This window comes from Calidris pugnax, unplaced genomic scaffold, assembly GCF_001431845.1.
Source record: "Calidris pugnax isolate Ruff unplaced genomic scaffold, ASM143184v1 scaffold82, whole genome shotgun sequence".
NCBI classification, from domain to species: domain Eukaryota; kingdom Metazoa; phylum Chordata; class Aves; order Charadriiformes; family Scolopacidae; genus Calidris; species Calidris pugnax.
In genome coordinates this window covers 2251525-2276112 of record NW_015090833.1, presented here as the reverse complement: position 1 = coordinate 2276112, position 24588 = coordinate 2251525, and the positions used below count along the sequence as shown (strand labels likewise).

At 46.1% G+C, this 24588-nt stretch overlaps 1 protein-coding gene across 1 annotated transcript; it reads right to left on the bottom strand.

The window, feature by feature from the left end:
* Positions 1-1438: 1438 nt before the first annotated feature.
* TMEM201 (transmembrane protein 201) lies at positions 1439-24588 on the bottom strand. The gene is made up of 10 exons (XM_014941436.1): positions 24472-24588; positions 23661-23855; positions 21654-21830; positions 20448-20839; positions 19195-19398; positions 7948-8165; positions 6793-6864; positions 5522-5812; positions 4893-5024; positions 1439-4446 (listed from the first exon to the last, which is right to left on the bottom strand). The coding sequence occupies exons 2-10, from the start codon at positions 23817-23819 to the stop codon at positions 4349-4351; spliced, it is 1743 nt and encodes a 580-aa protein (XP_014796922.1). The 5' UTR covers positions 23820-23855; positions 24472-24588; the 3' UTR covers positions 1439-4348.

The following is a 24588-nucleotide window of genomic DNA, read 5'->3' as shown; positions in this document are numbered from 1 at the left end:
AAATGCCACCTCCCTTTCCCCCCAAAATATTCAGCTCCCCAAGAAACAGAATCACACTGAGGTGAAAACTTATCCGTTTTTATTTTTTAAAGAAAAATATTCCTCTTTAAACACAAAGCATGAACTAAAAACCTCTGAGGAACAGTTTCTCCTCCCTTGGAGCGCATTTAACTAAACTGTACAGTGTCAGAGCTCCCCATACAAGTATACACACATGACATACAGTATTTCTTTCACAGGAAATAAGGTTTAGGACTCAAAATCGTCCTCCTCACCCTCTCTAGATACCCACTCCATCCAAAAGTACTCTGTCCCTTACTCCCACCACAGGACACAGTGATGGTAATTTCTGGATGCAACGTATATTTAAAAATAAAAAAAAAAATAAAGTATTGGCCAATCCGGCCCTTTCTAGCCTTCTAACAAATGTTTGTGAGAGAGGTTAAGACCATAATTATTTCCAGGAATGGTGCTTGGAAGAAAAAATATAGCAGCATCCACAAGCAACACAAGCCCTTAATTCCAGCTGCCCTGTTTGAAGGAACCCAGTCAGTTCAGCAGTGTTTTACAGACGTTCCCATCACCCAAGAAGAGGGAGTGGGAATAAAACATTCACAAGCCAAATTTGTTGCTTAAGCAGACAGCCCCAAAATTCAGTGAATCTGGCCTACATATGCCAGCAATGAGTTTTTTCCCCACATTGCCACAGTGACCTATTTCGTGCCTAAGATTTTATGTAGAAAGATACGATGACCTTCAGAAATCAGCAACTCCTTCTAGCAGTTCTCTCTGTCCCATCAATAGATATGTGTATAATATTTGTCACATCTGCCAAAGCACACAGACTGCGGAACTGGAACCAGACTCTAAAATCCAATTTCTTTCTAATTCAGAACACCAAAAATCATCAAAAGTCTCTACAAGGTCTCAGAAAATGCCCAATAAACCCACACCCAAGGAGAAAGCACACAGGCATTTTCAAGGGAAGGTAGGTAATGGAAAAGGTCTGGAAATGGAGCTCGTTTATATGCCACCGGATCATTAATTGTTGGTATTTTTAAGTGATACTCAAATCTTTATCAGACCATTTTGTAAACATCTTTTCCATTCCATACACTCCGATAGTTTTTACAGTAGGAAAAAGATTAGAAAAATAAAATCTCACCCCTGAACAACACTGTATGAAGATCAACATCATCAGTCACAAAGGTTTTTACGGGGGGACCAGATAATCTTTTGTTTCCTCCAAACCAGCCTGATATAGAAAACAGCAGCAAGATAGACACAGTATCTAAGAGCTAGATTAAGGCCAACAAGATAGAGACAAACATGGGCTCAGATCTTTTGAAATGAAGAAACCCTCCAAACATTTTTATACATATGCATGCACACACACACACACACACGTACACTCGTGTGTACTGGTCAAGCATATACATATGCATGCACACACACACACACACGTACACTTGTGTGTACTGGTCAAGCGAAGGCTTCACAACTGTGAAAGCACCACTGGAGAGTGTTCTAGCACCAGAATGAAAAAGTTGGTTGTCTTCCCTCTTCAGCAATAAAATCCAAAGTCTTTCTATTGCTTTGGACAAGGTCACCAACCACCCTTCCGAGAAGAGTTTCAGTGAGCAGACTCAGAAGTGCGGTGACAGGTTAAAGCCTTCCTGATCTGGAACATGGGCAAGAAGAGGTGTGTTGAGAGGCTGCAGCTCCTTGGTTGCTGGGAAGGAGGAGAAAATTTGTATTGCAATCTGGTAGAGACAGAGACCAACTCGGACTCCAGGTGAGTGCGATGGTAAAACTGGGAGGTGAAAGTGGAAAGTTTGCATACATGAAGTCACAGTGCACATCTGTTGGCATAATAAAGACAAGCAAACCCACAGTATTCTCTGGCAAAGCTTGTCTCTGCATAGGAGGCCCCTGGGTATGCTGGAAGTCAGGACAAGGATCCACGAATGGGATGTCACACCCTGCACCAGGACATCACCAAATTCAAACAGCAGAGGTCTAAATAGAAGCTTGTAAATTGGCCTGCTAGGCATTTTGCCTATACACATGCTCGAGCAAGCCTGCAGAAGTCTATAAAAGGGATAAAAATCTCTTAAGAGCAACGCTATGGGTCAGGTTTGGCTACAAGGAGCAATTCATGCAAAATAATGAAAGATCAACCTGTAGCATCCACACCTTTCTGCTGCGGGTCTCCATCCCGGGTCTAGGCCTTTGTACAGGAGGTGCTGGCTGTGCAGCCTTTGCCAACGCTTGGAAGGGGCCAAGAGAGCGATGCAGAGTCAGGAATGACACCTCTCGGGTCACAGGCGTGGGTGCAGCTCTGTCCCCTGCCTGTGAGATGTTCTGTCCCCTGCCTGTGAGACGCAGGGCAGGTGAGGAGCAGGCCTCACTAACCAGGGAGGATGAGGAGCAGCAGCTGGAAGCAAGCTGCTGAAACAGAGCAGGAAGAAATGGAAGCGACAGAAGAGACTGAATTTTTCAGTGCTTGAATCACCAGCAGTAAAGCCCCCTTTAATGTGCCATACAGCGTGCTGATTAGAGGCTGGCTATCACCCACAGGATGTATTCAGTGAGGCTGTGGTAGGAACTCAATTAAAACATGCAAGAAAAAATAATAAATGAAGTGAAAGGAAGGGTGATCATCACTCCGAGGTGTGAATTTTGGTTCAGAGCAGGGAATTACCAGCAGAAATAGGCTTTATTTCTGGGCACGTACAAGAGTGCAACAGAGGGAACAGCAGCAAAACTGAAAGGGAGGAAGAAACACAGTAAGCCTGACGCTGTAATTCAAGATGCAAACACAGGACAATGGGGTGAAGGGGAGGAAAGAAGTTTGAGGTAAAGGAGCCCAAAGGAAGAGACAATAGAAAAAACTCTTAATAGAGTCAGTCCTGCTTAAGGAAATACATAGCTAATGGCAGATGGCTCCCTTTTCACCAGGTATCCTTGATACGCTGGTAAATCATCTCTCTGCACTTGGGATTTAAGAATCAAAACATAAAGATCAAGATTTTTTTTTTTCCTAATGTGTACTAAATGATTTCACAATACTCTAAATGGCCCCTGAATTCTAAAGCAATGCTGAAGGCTCACCCTAAAGCAAAAAGTGTCCAAATCATACGATGCTTTTGAAAATCTAGGGCTATTTGCTTTTGGTTAGAAAAGAAGAATCTACCCAGAAGCAGGTTTGACATTTCTCACTGAGAGCACCTTGGCATTTAACCGAGTAAGAAATATCTTAAATGGTTACTTAACAAATCCTAATACCAGATCGAGGCATCAGGTTTCTGGATAAATGCATACAATCACACAGCTCCTCACCTACCTTCTAATAGAGTAGATTTGTGCGATTTACAGCAAGAACAAAGCTGTGCCACTCGCTGCCCCAGTGAAAACACCAGCAGAGTTGCTGGTGTTGAAGCTGCAAGTTGAAGCCCTTTGACTATGGTGCAAATCACAGAGGGATCCTTTCTTCATTACAGCATTAATTGTAACAGAATTAATGCCTCCTGGGTAAAGCAAAGCTCAGGCTTCCTCTTTCTAACGCAAACCACAAAAGGATGTCTGTCTGGGGTTGGTGCACACCTACAGCAACTGTGCTGGCTGGAGGTATGTACAGACAGTAGTTTCTGAGAACCAGCATGACCAGAAGGGCAACTGGTGACAGCAGCCTCAGGGCACAGCCCAGGTGGAAGCACATGGACATATAAGATGCAAGAATATGACAGAGCAGCCAAGGTCACCCACACGCTTTAGGCAAGCTTAAGGCAACTAAAGAAAATTCACTGATAATTTAGAGGAGAGTGCCAAAGGGAAGAGAGAAGAGGAACCACTGGGCAAAGAGGCTGGGAACGCTGTTACAGTAGCCAAAGCTCAGCACCAGCTACTGAGCCATCCCTTTTCTCCATCTGATTTGTTCTAAGTCTCCTTATTTTACCAGCACCATCAGCATGAGGTTTAATATGTCAGAAAGAAGAGCTGGGGATAGGTTCCTAAACCCATAGCTTACACATGTTCAGACTTGTGTCTCAGGTCAGTTCCTTTGGAAGAAAAGTGCATGGGCCATTTGACTGGCCTCTTCTTTGAAATGGAGCTTTCTGGGAATTCTGCCTGCCACCTCCAGGGACAATCCTGTGATATGTTCTACCTGGAAGTGGTGGCAGCAGCTATCTAGGTTCCTTGTCATGACGGTTGAGCACACAGTAGTTTTTTTTTAAAAAAACAGCATGCACCAATGGCACAGCCATTAGATGTGAAGCCGTGGTTGAATTCTTCTTGTCTCCTCGGAAGCAGGTGGAACCAGAGAGAAAGGGAGTGTTGGCACAGATCAGCGCAGGCTCCGGTAGACATAGGCCGATGTGAAGACAGCATTGAGAGTCAGGCTCACGGCCAGCAGACCTCGGAGAGCGGAGTTACCAAAATGACCTTGGTAGAAGAGGACAACACAAAGAAAAAAAGGGAATAGTAGAAAGAGATATTAAAGAATTGATGAGATAAATAACAGTGAACATATGCTGTGCTCTTCCTCTCTCTTTGCCCAGCGTTTCCACTATAAGCAACAGCTGCTGAAGCACTTTTCCTATCAGGAAAGATTCCACTGCTCCCTTTGGTTCTGTTTTCATCTCATTGCTCTACTCAACACCCGCATCCCCACCCCTTTCCTTCTGCCTCAGTTTAGCACGCTCTTAGTATTCTCCAGAAAGTCCAAAGAACAATAATTAAAGTCCTAGAATAGCAGCCAGAACATCCACTTTACTACCACTTATTTATTTGATGTCCAGATCAGATCACTACTACAGCACAGGGAAGACCTCAGTGACCCTCACAGAAATGCTCACACGTACATGAAGCACTCACATGACTTCACCTACCTCTCCAGCCTGCCAAATCTTCCCCTTTGGTAGTTGTGTCTACCACACAGGTAGATGAGTGTGATGAGCGATCCTCCTTTCTGATGGAATTGTCACTGCAAATACTCCCTCCTTCCATCGCAGATCTCATATCTGCAAGGAGAAAAAGACATGAAATTTCAGAAAGCACCAGTAGAAGTCAAAAGTAGCAGAAGTTACCAGACTAAAGCTAGACATGAGTAATGAATGGTTGACTTGTTAAATCATGAAAGGATTGAGGACAGGAGCAGGAACAAAAGGCAAATTTCACTGCTGTGCTGTGGAAGTTGCCTGCATGTTTGTCTCAAATGCTGTCCATATCAGCATCACCACATCCATAGTTAAAGGAGTTACCCAAACACAGGTGAGGAGTGGCAGCAGTATCCCTGGGGCACCACTAAGTGAGAAAACGACATTTAGTTTGGCAGACAAAAGGCTCTCCAGGCCAGTGGACTCTCAAGGGAGCTTTGGTAGCCTAACTGACATCACCACCTGGGTGTCTCCTGAAGGTTTCCCATCTATTGTGTGGCCTAGATGACACGTGGCTTGGCTTGCAAGCCAACTCCTTCCTACAAATGCATTTTCAGTTGTGCAGCAGGCTGCCAGCGTACCGTGCATTCCCCGCTCGCTGAGGTTCTTCTTTGGAAAGGAGGACAACTCGGTGGCAAAGATGTTGCTGTCTGAGTGGGTGTGCTCCTCTGAGCTGGTTGGGGTGAGCAGCCCCTCATTCTGAGAAGGGAAAAGCAGCAGCTTCTGTCCTTTCAGGTTGAGGCGGGCAGGGCTGATGAGCGGCCGGCGGTACCGCAGGGAACCCGAGCTGGAGGTCACGGAGCCAGCCACCGAGGGTGCCGGAGAGGGGATGCGGGAGGGAGCACAGCTGCCTGACAGCAGGGAGAAGTGGTCTGAAATGGAAACATCCCCAGAGAGAAAATCATGAGATCATAATCCCAACACAATAGGCACAGTTTTCTTTAACAATTCTACAAGGAACGGGAACAGGAGTGGCAACTGTCCAACATATCTTGTACTAAAATCCTTTATCGATCCCGGTTCCCAGACTGCAAAACGTGGGGAAACTCCACACACTTTGGTGCACTCAAGAATGACTGTAACAATTCTACAAGGAACGGGAACAGGAGTTGCAACTGTCCAACATATCTTGTATTAAAATTCTTTATTGATCCTGGTTCCCAGACTGCAAAACGTGGAGAAACTCCACACGTGCTTTGGTGCACTCAAGAATGACTTAGACTAGAGATGGGTTTCTCAGGAGCCAGGTGAGCTTTCTTTCTGCTCAGCTGTGTCCATTCAGGAGAGCCTGCGTTACACGGGCTGTTTTGCAGGTAAATTAACCTTTCTGGCATGTCCTTTAGATGCTGCTGGGAAAGCGTTATCAGGATGGGAGGAGGTTTGCACAATGGCAGTAGCTGAGGCTGTGACCACATTCCAACAGCAAGCACTCAAACAGCACCAAGCAGCCAAAGGATCCATTTGGGGTCAGGAGGGCAACAGACAGGTCACACAGGAGCAGACAGGGCAGCCAAATTAGCAGTTCCTTGGGCTGGGGAACAAAAGTGAAACAGAAGAGGTGCCTTAGGAACAGTCTAAGGTCTCCTCTCAAAGCTACCTCAACTCAGCTTTAGAGCAGAGAAGGGTTCCTTGCTTTGTCTCACTGGCTTCTCTGTGAGCTCTCCCATGGAGAAAGGCAGCCAATATTTTAATGGACTCCCACTCTTAGTTGGAACTCTCTCTGCAGCCTTTCTAACAGTAAAACTGATATTTTTCACTGGCACGTGAGCAGGGAGGAAAGAATTAAACTTGGATCATGTGTTTCACTGCAAATCCCACAAAGACAGCTGCTCTGGAAGGCCCAGCACATTACCTGATGTAGGAGATTCCTTGGACTGAGATGACTGCGAGGCTGGTCGACTGCCACTGAACAAGTAGCCAGAATCTAAAAAGCAAAAATGAAACAGTTTGAACCCAGCTGGTTCAGCTACTGGAGGCCCACCCTTTAGAAATGTAACTGCATCATCAGGGGACGGGTGTGAATGCAGGCAGGAAAAATGTCCCTGTTTTCCTGGGTAGGCAATGTGCCAGCATCAGAATAACCCACTTTTCCAGTTGCAGCAGAACAGATCTGCCCAGCAGGCTCCAAAAAACAACCCTGTGACTGTATCACAGCCTGGCTTGCCTCTACTTTAGAAGGAAAAGAAGTAAAGATATGGTTGTAACCTTTTCTCATGAAAATAGCTTTAACTGTAGATCCTAGAGTGAAACGAATTCCCATCTAGCTGTCAGGCACAGCAGCCATAATAATGAGGCAGGAAAAAAAAAATCAGTGAAAAGTACTGAAGTCAGAAAAACAAAGTGATACAAATGAAACCTCAGCAATGGTGTGCTGCATAATTTTAGGGCTACAAAGATGATTAGGGGACTAGAACATCCCTCTTAGAAAGAAGGGCTGAGGGACTTGGGTCTTTTTAGTCTGGAGAAGAGAAGGCTGAGGGGGGATCTGATCAACACCTATAAATACTTAAAGGGTGGGTGTCAGGAGGATGAGGTGTCTTTTTTTCAGTGGTGCCCAGTGACAGGACAATAGGAAATGGGCACAAACTTGAATGTAAGAAGTTCCACCTAAACATGAGGAGGAACTTCTTCATTGTGAGGGTGGCAGAGCCCTGGAACAGGCTGCGCAGAGAGGTGGTGGAGTCTCCTTCTCTGGAGACATTCAAACCCCACCTGGACACGTTCCTGTGCAGCCTGCTCTGGGTGGCCCTGCTTTGGAACAGGGGTTGGACCAGATGATCTCCAGAGGTTCCTTCCAACCCCATATCATGCTGTGATTCTTAATGGAGGTTCACAAATTGGCATCCATACTAATCCATACTAATGGTGGATACTCCTCTGTGCCACAGGAGCAGCAATCCCTAAACAGGACTACAACATGTGGATACCTCACAGCCCATTTCCTTCTGGAGCCCTGTGCCCCTCCAGTGTCACTTCCACTGGGCCAGAAAGTTTCCCACACACTTACCTGCTCTGGCCAAGGAGGGGATGGTACCCAGCGAGAGCGCCCTGTTGAGACGACCAGGAAGAGAGGAGGAAGAAGTTCTGCGTGGGGATCTGAAGAGCTGTTGGTTTGTCAGCTGGAGAATACTGGGTGGTGTTGGGACAAAGAGAGACGTAGCAGAGGAAGGGAAGCCAGTCCCGGTGCCACCAGGGAAGAGAGTAATCGAATCCCCAGAAAGGTACCTGCAAATGACACCACGACAGACATTGAGCAATAAGTTCATTCCAGTAACTCCCTCTCTAAGTTGTACTTCTTGCATGAACACTTGCTTTGTTACCAGGTTTGTACTCATTTTTCAGTGCAGGAGCACAAGTTGAAGAATGCTTAAGAGCTTATGGGAATGTTCCTACACCTTTCAAACTTGGGAAGGAAGAACTGCTCAACATTACTTAAATTATTGTGCACCAACCTGTCCCACAAAACAGGGTGGGAAAACGTGGTGGGACAGTGTAGGAACTCAGGCACGAATAGGCATAATGCCTTGGTTCTCTCCCTGGATGAGAAAATTACCCAGAGACCACCAGAACGTTTTACAAAACCCAGATACACAAAGGACCAAGCACAGAATACATCTTATGTTTGTTATGTGCACATGCAGGCAACATGCTTAGAAATGTCATGACTGTGGGAAGGAAGTAATCAACTAGTCATTTTGTCTCTAGAAACCAGAATCAACAGCTTACCTCTGATGCCAGTATAGAGAAAAGTATTTTTATGGGCACCTAGATAAAGATTTAGGCACGAGAGTTCTGTTTTAAAACTAACATTTGAACCTCATTAATACATTTGCCTTCATTGTACTTCTGTGAGGTAATGAAGGCTCACTACCCTCAGGTTACAGTTGGGAAAGAGAAGGAAAAAGAAGCTGAGTGACTTGTTGAAGGTCACATAAAAATCCTGACAGAAGAGAGACACAAACCTGGGTTTTCCAGCCCTAAATTGAGATCTAAACCATTACGTTTTCCTTTCCCTGCATATCATAATTAGCCACAAATACGTGCCAGCATAGCCATTCAGAGGGAACTGTGCTCCTGTAGCATTCCCTCCAGGAAGTGTCTTGCTCCTAGTACTTAAAAAAACCCACAACAATCTCTGTTATAGTGCCTGGAAAAAGTGTGAAGTGGCAATAATAATGGCAATTGTGTTTCCAGGTCTGTGAGTTGTTTTCAGCGGGTTCTTTCCAAGTGAAAGAGGGGAACTGAAAACAGCGTGTCCAGCTTGAACACATAAGGAGAGGTAACACAAAACATATTACTGGCACCTGTACTAATTAGCTTGATTTTTAAGTACTACAGACATAAGCTGACTCCTGTTCCACTGGTAAAATAACTGTATGAGAGTACTTTAGAATTCAAAGACTTTTTGCAGCGAGCACTGCCACAGTATTTCACACTCAAATACTATATGCAAATAAACTATGCAATTAATTTCTGATACCCCCATTTAATCACCTATCATTGCAGTGGTTTAAAATCCAAAAATCAACCTAAGCTGAACAACCTGTCAAAAATTTCCTCCTCTTTTTACCTTCTTTCTATCCCTCCTTGCAATGACAAACTGATCTTAGCTTGTGTGTACAGTTTAGTTGACTACATTGCATCAGAAAGGAGGAGTCAGCTTTGGAGTCTCACGTGTGTCCTCACCATCAAAATGAGCATTCTAAGAAGGTTGCAACGCTGAAAGTATAGGAATTTTGTAACATTTTTAACAATTAATAAATTGTTAAATTTGAATAGATGTTGAATAAAACACATGGAAGAAAGTCTAGAATATGAACAAGATCTCCCAAGGATCTCCTGTAAGATTTTTGTTTAGTTAGAAACAGGTAATAGTCTTGTGAAGTAAATCATGACGAAGCACTAACAAAGTATGAAGTGTATACATTTTAAAATGGAGATATCAGACTATGCAGCAAGTAATCAAGCTGCGATATTTGAAGGTTTAATCTCACTTCTGATAAAAACAGAGACAGGTGAGAGCAGCAATGTGGCTTTTTGTTTGGCAGAGGAAAGCCAGTAGTAAATCAGAGAGCAAAGGAATACACGGATCTCAATCTTGCACCGTGCGGTGCTTGATGCACGTGCTCTTCTCTCTTGGAGATTAAAGAGGTGATGCAGCAATATTATGCAGCGCTAGCATGTCCTGAAGAAGCAGCCTAGAGTTAAGATTACAATTCAAAATATCTTATAAAACTACTTATCTGCTAGTACGAGGCAGACAGCAACAATCCCGACCAGCTTAATCAGGCTGAACAACATCTGAGGCAACCAGGTTCCTGGTGCGTGCCAGCAGGACATGCCTTTAGCGGCGGCAAGGAACTCCTCAGTCTCGCAGCAGAAACTGCCCAACCTCTTCAGGTTCCAGAGGACCTGGGAAGGGTGTCACGCTTGGCACACGTGCAGAGTCCTTGGGTGCACAGACAGATACACATTTGCCCCACCACACATACAGAGGTAAATAGCGGATGTGCATGGTCATCTCAGCTTTGTAAGAGAAAACGAATGGGAAAGGAAATTAAAAGTGCAGCTCAGGACTAGGATATGAATCGTACCCAAAGGGTGATACCTACCACCCACCGTGCCATGTCTGTGAGGGGCCAAATCAGAGCACCACCTGTGAACAACACAGCTCTTTTTTCCTAACTTTGCACCTTTTTGTATCTTTGGGCTAAAGGATCCAACTTTACGCAGCTCCTTGCTGCACTGGAGAACAGCTTATCTGGCTTATTGGCTTTTGACAGTTTTCCCCTTACTGGGCTGGAAGATATTAGAATTGTTTATCACTTACAACCACAATCTTTTCCCTGGGATTGTAACTGTTTTGGATGGGACTCCCATGGCCTCTCCTGCTCAACAGCCCCTCTTCTTCTCAACCTCACCAAGTTAGTGCAGGCAGATCCTCGGGGCAGCTGAGGAACCACTTGTCTTGCACCATCCAGAAAAGGAATTTTTCTGGTTAGCAAAGAAGAGTGAAGAATTTTAAGCATATTAAAAGCATACTAATGCCTTAGGATTGAGTGCTGACCAAAGAATGGCTTAAATATTGATCTGCTCTTAACAAAGTAAATTCCTGCAACACGTGCAAAATCCTATTCCTTTTCTATGTGCTTTTCTCTTTAGCGTTTGCCGCTGTCACATCAAGAGGGCTAGAAACTGCTAAAAAGCAGGGGTGCTGTCACGGGAACGTGCTTCATGCCTGAGAATGGTTGGCTGAACTAAAACTTCTTTCAGAAGCAGATGAAAAAAGGTGAGGAGATCAAGAGGATCGTAAAGCAGGAAGCAGCCACATCACAGCCTGGAAGGGAGCACTGCAGCGGTGTCTGCGCTCTCAGACTGCCGCAGTGCTCCGAGCCATTTGTGCATGTGATAACAGTGGGTCTGGTAAGAGACAAAAAGTAATCAAAAAACAAAGGAGGAGGGAAAAAAAAAGAAAAAGAAAAAAAAAAGGCTCTGGAGTCAGACAGTTTGTGGAAATAGTCAGGGCCCGGAAGCCGTTTATTTCAGAACTTGGTTGTGAACATCAAAAATTGTGTATCTTAATTAGTGTTTACAATGATCACAGCGTTACTAGACAGTTGGGCACAACTCTGCTACACAGATACTTTAAAAATAAATAAAGAGAAGGTTAAAGAAGAGCATTACATGGTATGGGACTGTACACTGTCCTGAAGAAACACCTCCTGCCAGCAGAGCCTCCCCTCCTCTGTCCCAACACCTCCCTCTTGTTCAGAGACAACACCCTATATGTGTGTGTGCCTTTCTAATTCACATTTTAACCAGAGATGCTGCACCACCCCTGGGTGAGACATCTCTAGAGAGAGATGTAGGAGAACCTGTGTCAGGTCAGGTCAGACTCCAGGGCTGCAGATGGACACACTCCTACTATCAGAAGATTGAGTACATGAAGAAGGTGAGGTGCAGTCACCACCAGGCAGTTTCTATGTGCCCAGGTTCATCTGCTGGGAGGCAGCCAGGGAACCACGTCTCAGTCACAGGGTAAAACGGTTCCTCTGGACTTCAGGTCTCATCATAATTTAGGTCTAAGTTATCCATGTATACGTGCAGCATTTCCCCCAGGCAGCCCCAACTGCAGGAGCAGCTCTCTCTTGCCTTTCTGCTGGCTGTGAGATAAAACTACTTTCTGGGAGCCGACCTGCAGTCACTTGCCTGGTCTGATGCATCACATCAGTCAGTGCCACAACCTGTGCCTCCAGTCACAATCAGGAGTAAAGAGCAATACAGTAAATAAAAAAAGGGCAAGGGGAGAGGGGAGAATAATGCCAAAAAAGGGCACAAGTCTCAGACACATTAAGATTTTGACATGTGACTTGAGAGCTAGAAACTTTAGCTGCCAAGACTAGGAATTCTTTTCTCCTAGGTGTTGCCCTGCTTTGAATAAAAAAGGAGGGTTGAGCTATAGCTGAAAATGCTCCAGCTGCCAGGTCCTGCACTAATACCTTGTAGAGTTCAACCAGGTGTTTGGCATCAACTAACCTTGCCTTCTAGCTGCTGGCACAAAGGCGGGATGTGTGTATATACACCCCCCTATGGATTCCAGGGCTGCAGATGGACACACTCCTACTATCAGAAGATTGAGTACATGAAGAAGGTGAGGTGCAGTCACCACCAGGCAGTTTCTATGTGCCCAGGTTCATCTGCTGGGAGGCAGCCAGGGAACCACGTCTCAGTCACAGGGTAAAACGGTTCCTCTGGACTTCAGGTCTCATCATAATTTAGGTCTAAGTTATCCATGTATACGTGCAGCATTTCCCCCAGGCAGCCCCAACTGCAGGAGCAGCTCTCTCTTGCCTTTCTGCTGGCTGTGAGATAAAACTACTTTCTGGGAGCCGACCTGCAGTCACTTGCCTGGTCTGATGCATCACATGGGTCAGTGCCACAACCTGTGCTTCCAGTCAGAATCAGGAGTAAAGAGCAATACAGTGAATAAAAAAAGGGCAAGGGGAGAATAATGCCCAAAAAGGGCACAAGTCTCAGACACATTAAGATTTTGACATGTGACTTGAGAGCTAGAAACTTTAGCTGCCAAGACTAGGAATTCCTTTCTCCTAGGTGTTGCCCTGCTTTGGATAAAAAAGGAGGGTTGAGCTATAGCTGAAAATGCTCCAGCTGCCAGGTCCTGCACTAATACCTTGTAGAGTTCAGCCAGGTGTTTGGCACCAACTTGCCTTGCTTTCTAGCTACTGGCACGAAGGCAGGGGGGTGTATATACACACATCCCAGGTCTACAAAAATCCAGATTTGCTGGCATGACAAAAATGTTCAGAGGACCTTCTCCCTGCCCAGCTTTGGTCCCAAAAGAGGCTTTCCAGGGGATGACTCAAGGTACACTTCAGGACTGAGTACTGCCCCTTTTCACATGAGAGTGTCTGCTGAAAGAGGCCCCAAGTGTACTTGCAGGTGACAGCACACCTGGAACCAGCAGGTTATATGTGACAGCACACAATTCCAACAGCATCTCTTGAAAAACCCAAGCAAAGCCATATACCACAGCTCCCTGCTTTCATGAGTGGAGTCTGTCTGGAGCAATCACCTGGCTATTAATGATATTAATTTTTATAAGAGTATAAATAGTTTGTCCACAATACATCAATACATACTTTCTATAGCATCTAAGCATGATTATTAGCTTCACATTAATTTCAGCGTACTTGAAAAATATTCATAAAGCCAAAATAAAACACCACTACACCATTTTAATATTCCCCTTGTGTCCTCACCGTTCGACACACCCAAGCTCCGTTCACTAGGGCATGCAAAGCACAGATGTAGGAAAGGAGAAGTTAATAGGAAGGAAAGAATGGGATATAAATATAATGGATTTAGAATTGTCAAGGGCCACAAAGGCTTCAGTTAGCATGCACTGATATCAGTCAGGGCTTCAGGAAGACCAGAAGCAGCAGCAGAGATGCTTACTTGGTTGCTAGCTCTGGGTCCTCCCTCAGCCCTCCTATAGTCTGCAGAGTTGCTCAGAAATTTAGGAGGGCAGCCCAAGGAACCTCTTATTCCCAGCCACACTCACTGGTGGCCTCACAAGGAAGGAGAAAAGCACTGGCCTGGCAGACATACAGGCACTGCTGTCCCAGGCCGCAGCTGCCTCAGTTCCACTGAAGCAGAGTAACACAGTGATGTCAAAAAAAATCTCATCCAGGGAAAGGCACTTATAGAACCCAAATTGGCCCCTTGGTACATCCAGCTCTGCGGGGCAGGGTACGAGATGCTTTCGAGTTGGCAGATCAGCCACGGCCGCTGTGAGAGCCAGAGTTGGCCACTTTGGGCTGGAGCATATTTGATTTCAAGTAACACACAAACCCACTAACAATTCCCCCCATCTCAGCTCCATTCTGTAGTACCATCCTCTGGTCCAGACACCAGCACATGGCCAGGGTAAAAAGGTAGCACCTGACATTAGAGGGTTTTGGGCTAAAATCCTCTAATAGTGTTAAGATGTTTGCATGCTCTGGCCTGCATGTCTGGAAGAATCCTTAGACAATAAAGCTGTATCTGGTGACCACAGGTAACCATGTGTTCCTCTGTGGCCTGAAGTAAGAGCCCAGCTAAGTGAGAACAAGAAGCTCAAAGCACTGATCAAGTGGTTCTGGATGATTTCTGTGTCAGTTGTGTTAGTTAAGTTACCAGCCCTTCGTTAGCTTTTATATCCCTCAGCAGAAGGAAACATATATCCATGTGTCGTACAAAATAGCACCTCAGCTTCATGAAGATGGTAGCGCTGTGCTCGGATGTTGGATTAGCACCAAAATACCTGAGCTGGAAGCACACACGTTTCCTTCTGCTGAACTCACTGCAGGAGAAGCGACCAGGCAGAGTCAGACAGCACATTAACTACGGAGCTATTTCCTAACTGAACCTCAGGTAAAAAAATGCAAAGTTGGCAAAGCACCTTCCTTAGAGAACCTACAGCACAGCACAGCGTTTAGAAAAGTCTATTTGGCACCAAAATCAGGTATTGCAGGAACAGTCTCAGTAAAGGCTTAACTAATTTTTTTTTCCAGAAACAGTCAACAGTAAAATACTGATAACTGATCTTCTTTAGGCCAATTGTCTAAGGAGATGCAATTGGTACAGATCAAATGCTAGCAGTTCATAAATCAAAACACCTTTCTCCTCCTTTTATCCTTCTCCCGCAAAAGATCAATCACCATCTACCATCAGCAAAAGTACGTGAGACAAAGCACGTGAGAAAAGCAGAGGAGAGGAGACTATCAGCATCAGAGTCTCTAAAAGACAAGAAATTGAATTGCTGCAGGTTTGATTTTGAGGCTCTGAGGTTTTTTTTGTTGCTTTTAGAAGCAGCAGCACAGACATGCTGAGGCAACCAAGAAGTGGGAAAACAAGCTGACACCTGAGCAAAGACAAAAGCTTCTTTGGCATTAAAACTGAACTACACTTCAGTCTGCGTTTTGTTATTTTGTTTTGCCTTTGAATTTTTTTCAATTATGAGTCCAAAAGTTCTTCAATGATAAGTTGTGGACAAAGCACCACAGAGAGCAGGGCTTCAGCTGCACAGCTTGGCCATAAAAGAAAGTAGCTTTCTGAAGTTCTGACATAATGTTAGTGCAACTTGTAAATATACTTCATTTGTGTCAATCTGCATAAAGCTAAGACAAACGGATTTCTTGCTTGCATGTCAACTGCAGCTAATGTATAGATTGCTCAGAATGTATAGTTCAGTATAGCTTTGCACTGGCTGTGCAAACAGAGCTAAAATGCTTCTTAACAGTGTTGTTCAGGCTTCACAGTGTTAACCCCACTCCTCCCCACAGTTCCACCAGCTGCCTGTTCCTGCCGTCTACCGCGCACCATCCCCATCCCACCACTCTACTGCACAGGAAGAAAGAAAAAGAGAATAAAAGAAGAGATCAAGTACAGGGGAAAAACATAACAATTAACAGCAAAACATCCTAAAAGGCGCCAGGTCCCAGAGGGCCCAAAGATAAGGCATGTTTGAATTAAAAAAAAAAGAAAGTGCTGCTAAAAAGAAGGGGGAAACCAGCTGCTCAGAAGGTACAGGAGGCCACATGAAATAGGACAAAGTGACACTTCACGCAGCCTTGACTTTCAGGTCCTTAAAGGAAAACATCTGAAGAGGCTGACAAGCACCTTAGGAGGCTGCCACTTGGAGTTTCCTTGCTACTAGGCAAGAAAATTTGGACAGATTGATTTTATTCTTATTAAAAAAAGACAGGATATTGCCATTAGAAATCAGGCACAACACCGCCACGACCATCCCCACACATTTTAACAGTTTGTCAGCTGCTCACACCCCTCCCTCCTTCTAGCAGTCTCAGTACAGCCTTCTGAACAGGAGATTCCTCCCATCACCTGGACAGACGTGACAGCAGAGCAGCAAGAGGAGCCCCTCACCTCTGCCACACCAGGTGGTTCCAAGTTCATGCACTAGAAGCTCACAGGAACTTTCAATCCAACTGGTATAGGTAAGTGCAGAAGACAATCACAGCTGAAGAGAAACACCAGTCTTTTCCTACGTTTAACTTTATGGGGAAAACTTGAAAGTACTGAAGCAGGAAGGGGAAAAAAAAGAAGTCTAGATGTCTTATTTCACTCAATGGACATAACAACTTGAGGTTTCCTGGATCTTCTGTGCAGCTTGTTCAGAGAATGGCAGAGCTGGCACTGGATTTGCTTCCCCTCCCCATTTGTTTCTTACCCTTGCCCCTTCCTGTCCTTTCAGCAGGTCACTGCTGGCTGTCTGAGCACTGCTCCCTGCTCCAGCAGGCTGACACGTACAGAAAAAAGACTGGATGTTTAAGGAACATTTCCTACTAAATCTCCCGATGGAGAGCAGGGAAGAGGAGCAGAGCAATTGTGAAAGTCTAACCCAGCACTGAGGACCCTGCACCCTCCTGCTGGCTTTTTTTACTGTTTTGATAAAGTCATGTGGGTTCCTGTAGTAGTTACTTTGAGACAATTCTCTACATTCAATAAAGTGTCCTAGTGGAAAGTGGGATGTAATGGGTACTTTTTAGCATTTTGAAAGTCTGTGAGTGGAACAGGAAACAACCTGGGACTGTGAGCTGGAAGACAAACCTTTTGGGTCAGAATTGGTAAATGATGGGAACATGGAAGACTGGAACCAGACTTTGCAGATGCTGGATTCCTTTTGTGGACAAGTAAAACAGCCCTCAAAACAGCATCATTCACAAGCACCAGAATGGAGAAAGGTGTTCTGTTTGCTCAGAGGTGGATATTGCAGTTATCAGAAGGCACTGGAAAAAGGTTCCAAAGGAGAGCCCCACAGGGAAGCAGGTTTGTGTGGCCCCTTCCCATGTTGGTTGTTAAGTTATAGGCACATGGTCCTTCAGCCAGGAGTTATACCTTCCCATGACACACTCAGCTTGGCTTATTGTTAACAATATCAGAGCCTTTGTTAGTGCTAGCTTGCTGCTTTCGCAATGAATACTGGTTTGAAGAACAATAACCATGAAAAGCTACGAAATATCTTTTATTTCCTTTAAAAAAGCTTCTAAAAGCTTCTATAATTTCACCAGCATCTGCAGTAGCCAGTAGTGTCTGGATCTTTCAGTAGGAACTGCAAATAATTTATAGTGAGAGCTCCATTCTGATTATTTTAGACTTCATACATAGGAAGATCAAGACACCCAATTAAGTTATATCAGAGTCTTAGTGTGGCAAGTTCCATTGCACTATTCTGAACAGGAGAAAACAGCAGATGTTCTGTAACAATGCTATTTCCTCTTGAAAAGACCCAAATCTGGATGAGGAACGCAGTGGAGCGCCTTGCAAAAACCAGCGCAGGATAATCAGAACGCTTATCCTTAGAGGCCCCAGCAAGTTAATCCCACAAAACCCCAAGCAGCTGAAAGCTCCTTCCTCCCCACAGTAACATCCCAGTTATCCCAGCTTGCAGCGGAGGACTGCCAGGCACTCAGCTCAAAGTCACCATTTCCAGACCCCTTCCCGCAGCAGCATTCGTGCTGATGTCAGACTTCAAAAAAGAACCTTTCAAGTGACAAGAGAAACGTATCTCTCTTGCCAGGCGGTCCCACGGCAGAGGCTCCCACCCCCTCCTACAGCACATCCTCCTCAGCTGCGTTCTCAAGGATAAGGAAAAACAGTGACTGAATTAAGTAGTGATGTACAATGAAAGCTGTCCACACACCAAAAAGCATGTGGTTGTTCTTCCCACATTTCTTCTCTTTCTAAGGCTATAGGAGTGGTGGAACGTAGGCATTTTTATCTACTTGTGCTTTTACACAGATGGTCCTGGAGGGGTTGGTGGGTGGGTAAGAACCCGAAGAAAACCAGCATAGAAAGCAACAGCCACCAGCAGATTTGAAAATTTAGCCTAAAACAGCTGAACACTTTCAGATATTCAAATTAAGACAACCTGAGCTACATGACCTTTTAAAGCACCCTTTTAAATAAATTATGGAAGTTCCAGTCAAAAGCACTTAAGGACACCTCTCCATTTAAAACAGGAGTCATAGGAGAATGGCAGAGCAAGAGAGCATGCTGTTAAGTGATGCCACACAGTGAAAGGCAAGAAGAACCAGGTTATTATGGGCTAGGCACATCCCCTCCTCGCACGCCTGTACACCATGCAGTGTTCCTACAGCACACGGTACGAGGACTCGGAATCCAGAGGCAAGTTCCCATCAGTTCCAAATTAAAATGACCAGCACCATTAGAAAAGTGAAGGTGGCCTGGGCCCCATGGAGGATCAAGGCAGAGTATTCCTCTGTGACTGGCTAAGGATGGACAGGAGAAGCCAGAACCTCTTTGGCTGGAGGAGCAGAATGGGGAGGAGGTGGCTGCATTTATGGAGCAGTTTGTGAAGCAGCTGCTGGAAGAAGTGGCTTTGGGGAAGTTGGGTATTTGCACTGCTGACGTAGGATTCAGGAGGAAGGGAGAAATGGAGGCAGCAGGAGTAGCTTCCTTTGCTAGCACCAGCAGTGGAAATGCTCCAAGCAGCTAGCACAGTGGGAAGCAAGGATGGGGAAAAAAAAAACAAAAAGGAAAAAATATGCATATAAAGGAAGAAGAGATCTTCACTGCTTATCTAATTGAAAAAAGAAAAAAAAAAAAAAAGAGGAAGGGAAAATAAAAAGAGGAGAGAGAAGCACCAGTCGCAAAGAGTTCACAAGGCTTTTTTTTTTCCTCCTTCCCCCAGCGTCACTGCTCTGGCTCTGACCTTCGGGGCCGGTATCTCCGATGGCCCGTTGATTTCCGCGTGGCCACCGCTGCGGTGAAGCCCACCAAGCAGCACAAGGACGTGGTGCCAAATTTGGCTGTGTCCAGCCAGTTGGGTGTTTCCGTCTTCAGGTACCTCTCAGCTAGATGCAGACTCATCACTACGAACCACAAGACTGAAGCAAACGCATCGATTCTGCGGAGCCTGCAATGCCAAAAAGAAACCCAACAAAACACAAGGTAAGAGTTTGATCATCAGTGAAGCCCCTTGGTCCTGAGCAATCTGAGGGGAGGTGGGGAAAAGGTGGGGAGGGTACAGAGTCGGAGCAGGTTATATACTATATCTCACTACAGTTATATCATCTGCAGCCCTTCCCACTGCTGTGCTAAGTACCTCAATCAATGAGTTTCTCTCTCTACATTACAGAGCTGCAGGGGGAGCTTTTCATCCACAGTAATTCAAGCTTAAATTGAATGAATGAAGGCAGAGACCCAAGGCAAGCTCTGCTGTCTCCATCCAGCTGGCTGGCAACCCAAAGAACAGGGAGAACCGTGCCACCCAGTACTACCTTCGCCATTCTGGCAAATGTTTACCCCCCGGGCCACTAAGTTAAGACAGGGCAAAAGATCTCCAACATTATCATAGAATCACAGAATTGCCCAGGCCGGAAGGGACCTCCAAAGGCCATCTAGTCCCACCTCCCCGCAGTCAGCAGGGACACCCCCAACTAGACCAGGTTGCCCAGGGCCTCGTCGAGCCTCTCCTTGAATATCTCCAGGGATGGGGCCTCAATCACCTCCCTGGGCAACCTGTTCCAGTGCTCCACCACCCTCACAGTGAAGAACCCTCTCCTAATCTCCAGTCTAAATCTGCTCCCCTCCAGCTTGAAGCCATTTCCCCTCGTCCTGTCACTGCAGGCCTTTCTAAACAGGGTCTCCCCAGCCTTCCTGTAGGCCCCCCTCAGGTACTGGAAGGCCGCTATTAGGTCTCCCCGGAGCCTCCTCTTCTCCAGGCTGAACAACCCCAGCTCCCTCAGCCTGTCCTTGTAGCAGAGGTGCTCCATCCCCCTGATCCTCCTTGTGGCCCTCCTCTGGACCCTCTCCATCAGGTCTATATCCTTCTTATATTGAGGGCTCCAGACCTGCACACAATCCTCCAGGTGAGGTCTCACCAGAGCAGAGCAAAGTGGCAGAATCACCTCTCTCGACTTGCAGTTTTCCTTTAAGTGAACCAGAAGCAAAGAGCACACCCACCTGATCCGCCCAGCTAAGAACATGGCCAACAGGCAGGTGAACAGCCCAAGGACAGCAACTGCCATCTGGTGATTCTTCCCGTAGGCCCACGCGGCGCTCAGGTTCTCCACCATCTGTTCCGGGAGCAGGCGGAGCAGCTCCTGCCAACCTGCCACGGTCACTGAAGTCTCATTTTCCAGGTCTGCACGTGAGCTCGTGGCAGTCCTGTTCCGAAGGGACGCCGGGCCTGAGGGGACGGGAGCAGGGACTGCTGCGCTGAGCGAGAAGGGGTCGCCTGACCCATACAGGGCCATCAGAACCAGGAAAGCACAGCTGATGAAGGCCAAGAACCGCAGAAATATCACCTGAGCTGGTGTGGTTATGGAAGCAGAAGAGGAGGATGAACATAAATTCTGTAGAGGAAGGGAGAAACACCTTGTCAGAAGCTGATTGAACTGTAGTAAAGTTTTGAAACGGTGCTTTATGAAATACTTCCAGACTCTATGGTTTACTGCTCAAATCCTTTAAGTGTCTGTACTGGGCTGACACCACAGGGGATGTTGTAGACTAGCAAAGAGCAACAGCAGAGCTATGAGCAGAAGCCAAGGTCAGGGAGGGCAGTGAGACAGAGAGAAGGGCATAAATCACTTCCCATCATTTTTCTTCCCCCCATTCTCCCCCTCCCCGTATTTTGTAGACTCCTGAACTGTACTTATAAATGAGTTTCCTCACTATATTCAAAACCCTATCTCCCCTTTTCTGCCGGTTCCACTCTGTTCTTATTACTACATCAGCCTTACCTTCTTGCAGTTGCACTAAATGACACGAGCAAGAGGAAAACCTCACCTGAACTGTACTTATAAATGAGTTTCCTCACTACATTCAAAACCATATCTCGTCTTTTCTGCCAGAACTGTACTTATAAATGAGTTTCCTCACTATATTCAAAACCCTATCTCCCCTTTTCTGCCGGTTCCACTCTGTTCTTATTACTACATCAGCCTTACCTTCTTGCAGTTGCACTAAATGACACGAGCAAGAGGAAAACCTCAAACTAACATCAGAAGCACCTGTGGCAACCACCCTGTGCTCTTCTAAACTTCTGCCATACACCCAGCCTCCCAGTTAGAGATCCCCAAGGCCGCTGCCTGCCTTTCCCAGCAGCAAACCCAGGTGCAGAGGTACCTTGTTCCCTGCTCTTCTCCCTCGTGGTCTCTCCCCACGTACCTGAGTGTAGGTCTTGTCTGTCTCACGGCGTTTGAAATGGTGGCTGAGCAGCAGTGCCCGGAGCTGCCGGTTCTGATGTTTGATGTAATACTCCACCGCAGCCTGGCACGGACGGCACAGCTTGTAGGTCTGCTCCAGGTGGTGCTTATACACCTCAATCTCCTCATCATACTTGCCCTGGTGAGAGGAGAGGAAAAGTAGGTGAGAACTGTAGGTCCCTCACCAGTTACTGTGCTTGCTACTGAGATGTTACCAAGTCATGCTTCCAGCCCCCAAAGGAACAGCCCCCTGAAACCAGGGCTCAGCAGTGACCAAGTTGGAGGCCAACCGTACACCCAATTTCACACACAGCTGACCCAGCCTCCCTGTCCCAGGAGAGACAAAACAGCCCTTGGAAAAGGCTGCTGTGGCCCAATTTCAGAATGTTGAATTTGTGGGGCCCAATTTTGCTGTCTTTGTTGAGACCTTATGAACTCACACAGAAGATGAGACAAAAGAGAATTGCTCTTCCCCTCCTCAAATGAGGGGACACAAAAGACCTGTTGTCCCTTCACACCATGTGATAGAGAAAAAGTCAAGCTCCTTCCAAAACTCAGCCTCGAAGGCTGTCACTGTTTGAAGGCCCTGGTGAGATGAGCTCCATAAATCACTAATAGCACTTATAAAAAGAGACAGTGAGTAGGGCCGAAGGAAAGCTTTTCAGCATCACTACAGTGGACACACCACTTATCACAGAGACTTCTGAGGCTCTTTCCACTCCCAGTCTCTATCAAGATCCTTGTACCAAAAGCACACAGCTGAAAGCCTGCAGCTTCTTTGGGAGAGGGGAGCAGAAAGACGCATTGTAGTTGCCTGAGGACTTGCTGCAGCAGCTTCCTAAGCTCCATCTGCCGGGACTGAGCAGGAATCACATGGAGGAGACCAGTAGCAGGGTCACCCCTTAGTGGACAGGCCAGCAATGCTGAGAGAGGCCACTGCTGTCACTGACACCCACATCTAACCACGCTGGAGATCACAGTCCCATGTTTCTTAGCTGGCACAGGCCCTGCAGTGCACTGAATGCCTAAAAAGAGGCCAAAGGCTGGCATTACGTGAGCAAGCGAATAGGTCTGGCAAGAGGCAGGGACTAGAAATAAAGCTGAGAAAAGGGAATCAGCCAAAGATGTTCTCATTAAGCGTGATCAAATTTAAATCTGCTCCCTGGGAGTCATCCTGATTAAACTCATTACAATTACACAAAGCAGACTCTGGAGTAGGCAACTCAGAAGACGAACACATCCCACTATAGCGCAGTCTTACGACCCCAAGGCTTGACCATGGCTGAAAGCTAATGAATGGAGCACTAAATTCTCTGCGTGGAACTGTGAAGGAGAAACCCCACTATTCTATCTTCTGTGCATATTAAGTAATGCAAAGGCCAACAAGTTGCTCAGCAGGAATTCCTGCTGCTGTAACTATAAAATCCCTTTGCCCCCCTAGGCACAAATGCCTGACCAGGGAGATGATGTGGCTGCACAGGATTCCTCTCCCATTTCTCTAGAGCAGCACCGCCAAGGCCTCAGGAAAAACAAAGTCTATTAAAGCTTCAAGGTGACTAGTGGGCTGTTGTGCCTATCAGATCCTGTAAGCTCAGCTGGGTCAATGGTAAGTACTGGAGCTACAGCTGATCTCAGCAATGTGCACATTTGGTTTCAGGCTCAAGCTTCAACTTCCAGCATCCATCTAGAAGAGGTCATTACATTCTGCCTTTGGAGTAGGATTAGGTAAATTTGGAAGACTAATCAGCAACCTCCCCTGCACTGGAGTGCCACATAGTGCTTCTGAAGGCTGTAGGAGCACTGAACGTTTCCTATCTTTTCTGCTTATTAGGCTGTAGCACATTACCATACGCAAAGCCAGACAAATATATTATTATAGAGCAAACAATCAGAGCAGGAATAACAAACAGGCATGGGAATGCCCTGGACAAACATTCTCCTGTGATGCCAGTCCCTAACGAACGCTTACCTCCTCCCTCGGTGAGAATGAAGCCAGCTGTTTGATCTTCATGGTTTGATGGTTGTTGCATTTCTTGCAAAGCAGAATTTGGCTGCTCACCCACTGCTGCGGTTTGGTAGGATCACAGAAGGTCGTAGCACCCGACACAACATGGTTGAGGTGTTCCATGTACTGAGCTGGGATGGGCTTGTTGTAGTCTCCATTCTGACAAGAAGCAAAAGGGAGGCAGGAGGGAAAGCAAAGGTGAGATCATAGAATCAAAGCTGAGTATCCTCTGGTTGATAACAAGGTTCCCTAAGCTCTGCCAGGAGCTCTGTACTCCACACATTCCCCTATGTAACAAAATAAGTCAGTAAAGAAGAGTCAAAATGCTTCAAACCTTGTACCCCATCTACTTCTCTACACCTATTGCAAGCAGCTGTTCGTGGTGGATTTTTTCTTAAGACTGACTGTGTTATTTAATACCCTAAATAAAGCAATTCAGCTCTTCCAAAATACAAAAGCAGAGAAGAATTGTTCCATATATTAAAAAAAGATTATTAAGAGATACTGGTGAAAATGTCAAGGCCCTTTTTTGCCCTATGAAGGAAGAAAGGAAAATCTGTCTCTATCATTCTATGTCAGCACATCCCAGTACTCATGGATTCTTTCTCCAATTTGATCAGCTGCTGAGTCCATGGGTGCTCAGCGTGAGCTGCCAGCTGTCAAACCACTGGATATTCCTCTGCACTAGGCCTGTACCATCTGAAATGAGGAGCAGGGTTTTCCTGCAAGCCCTGTTCCACGGGGCATGCACCCTCCCAGCCGTTTGTCACCGTACCTCTTGGAAGCCATTGTACTGCTCACAGTTGGGGCAATCCCAGCAGTTGCGATTCCCGTACGGCACCACCGTGTCCTGGTTGCAGAACCAGCAGTTCACGGTCACGTGTGTGGGCTT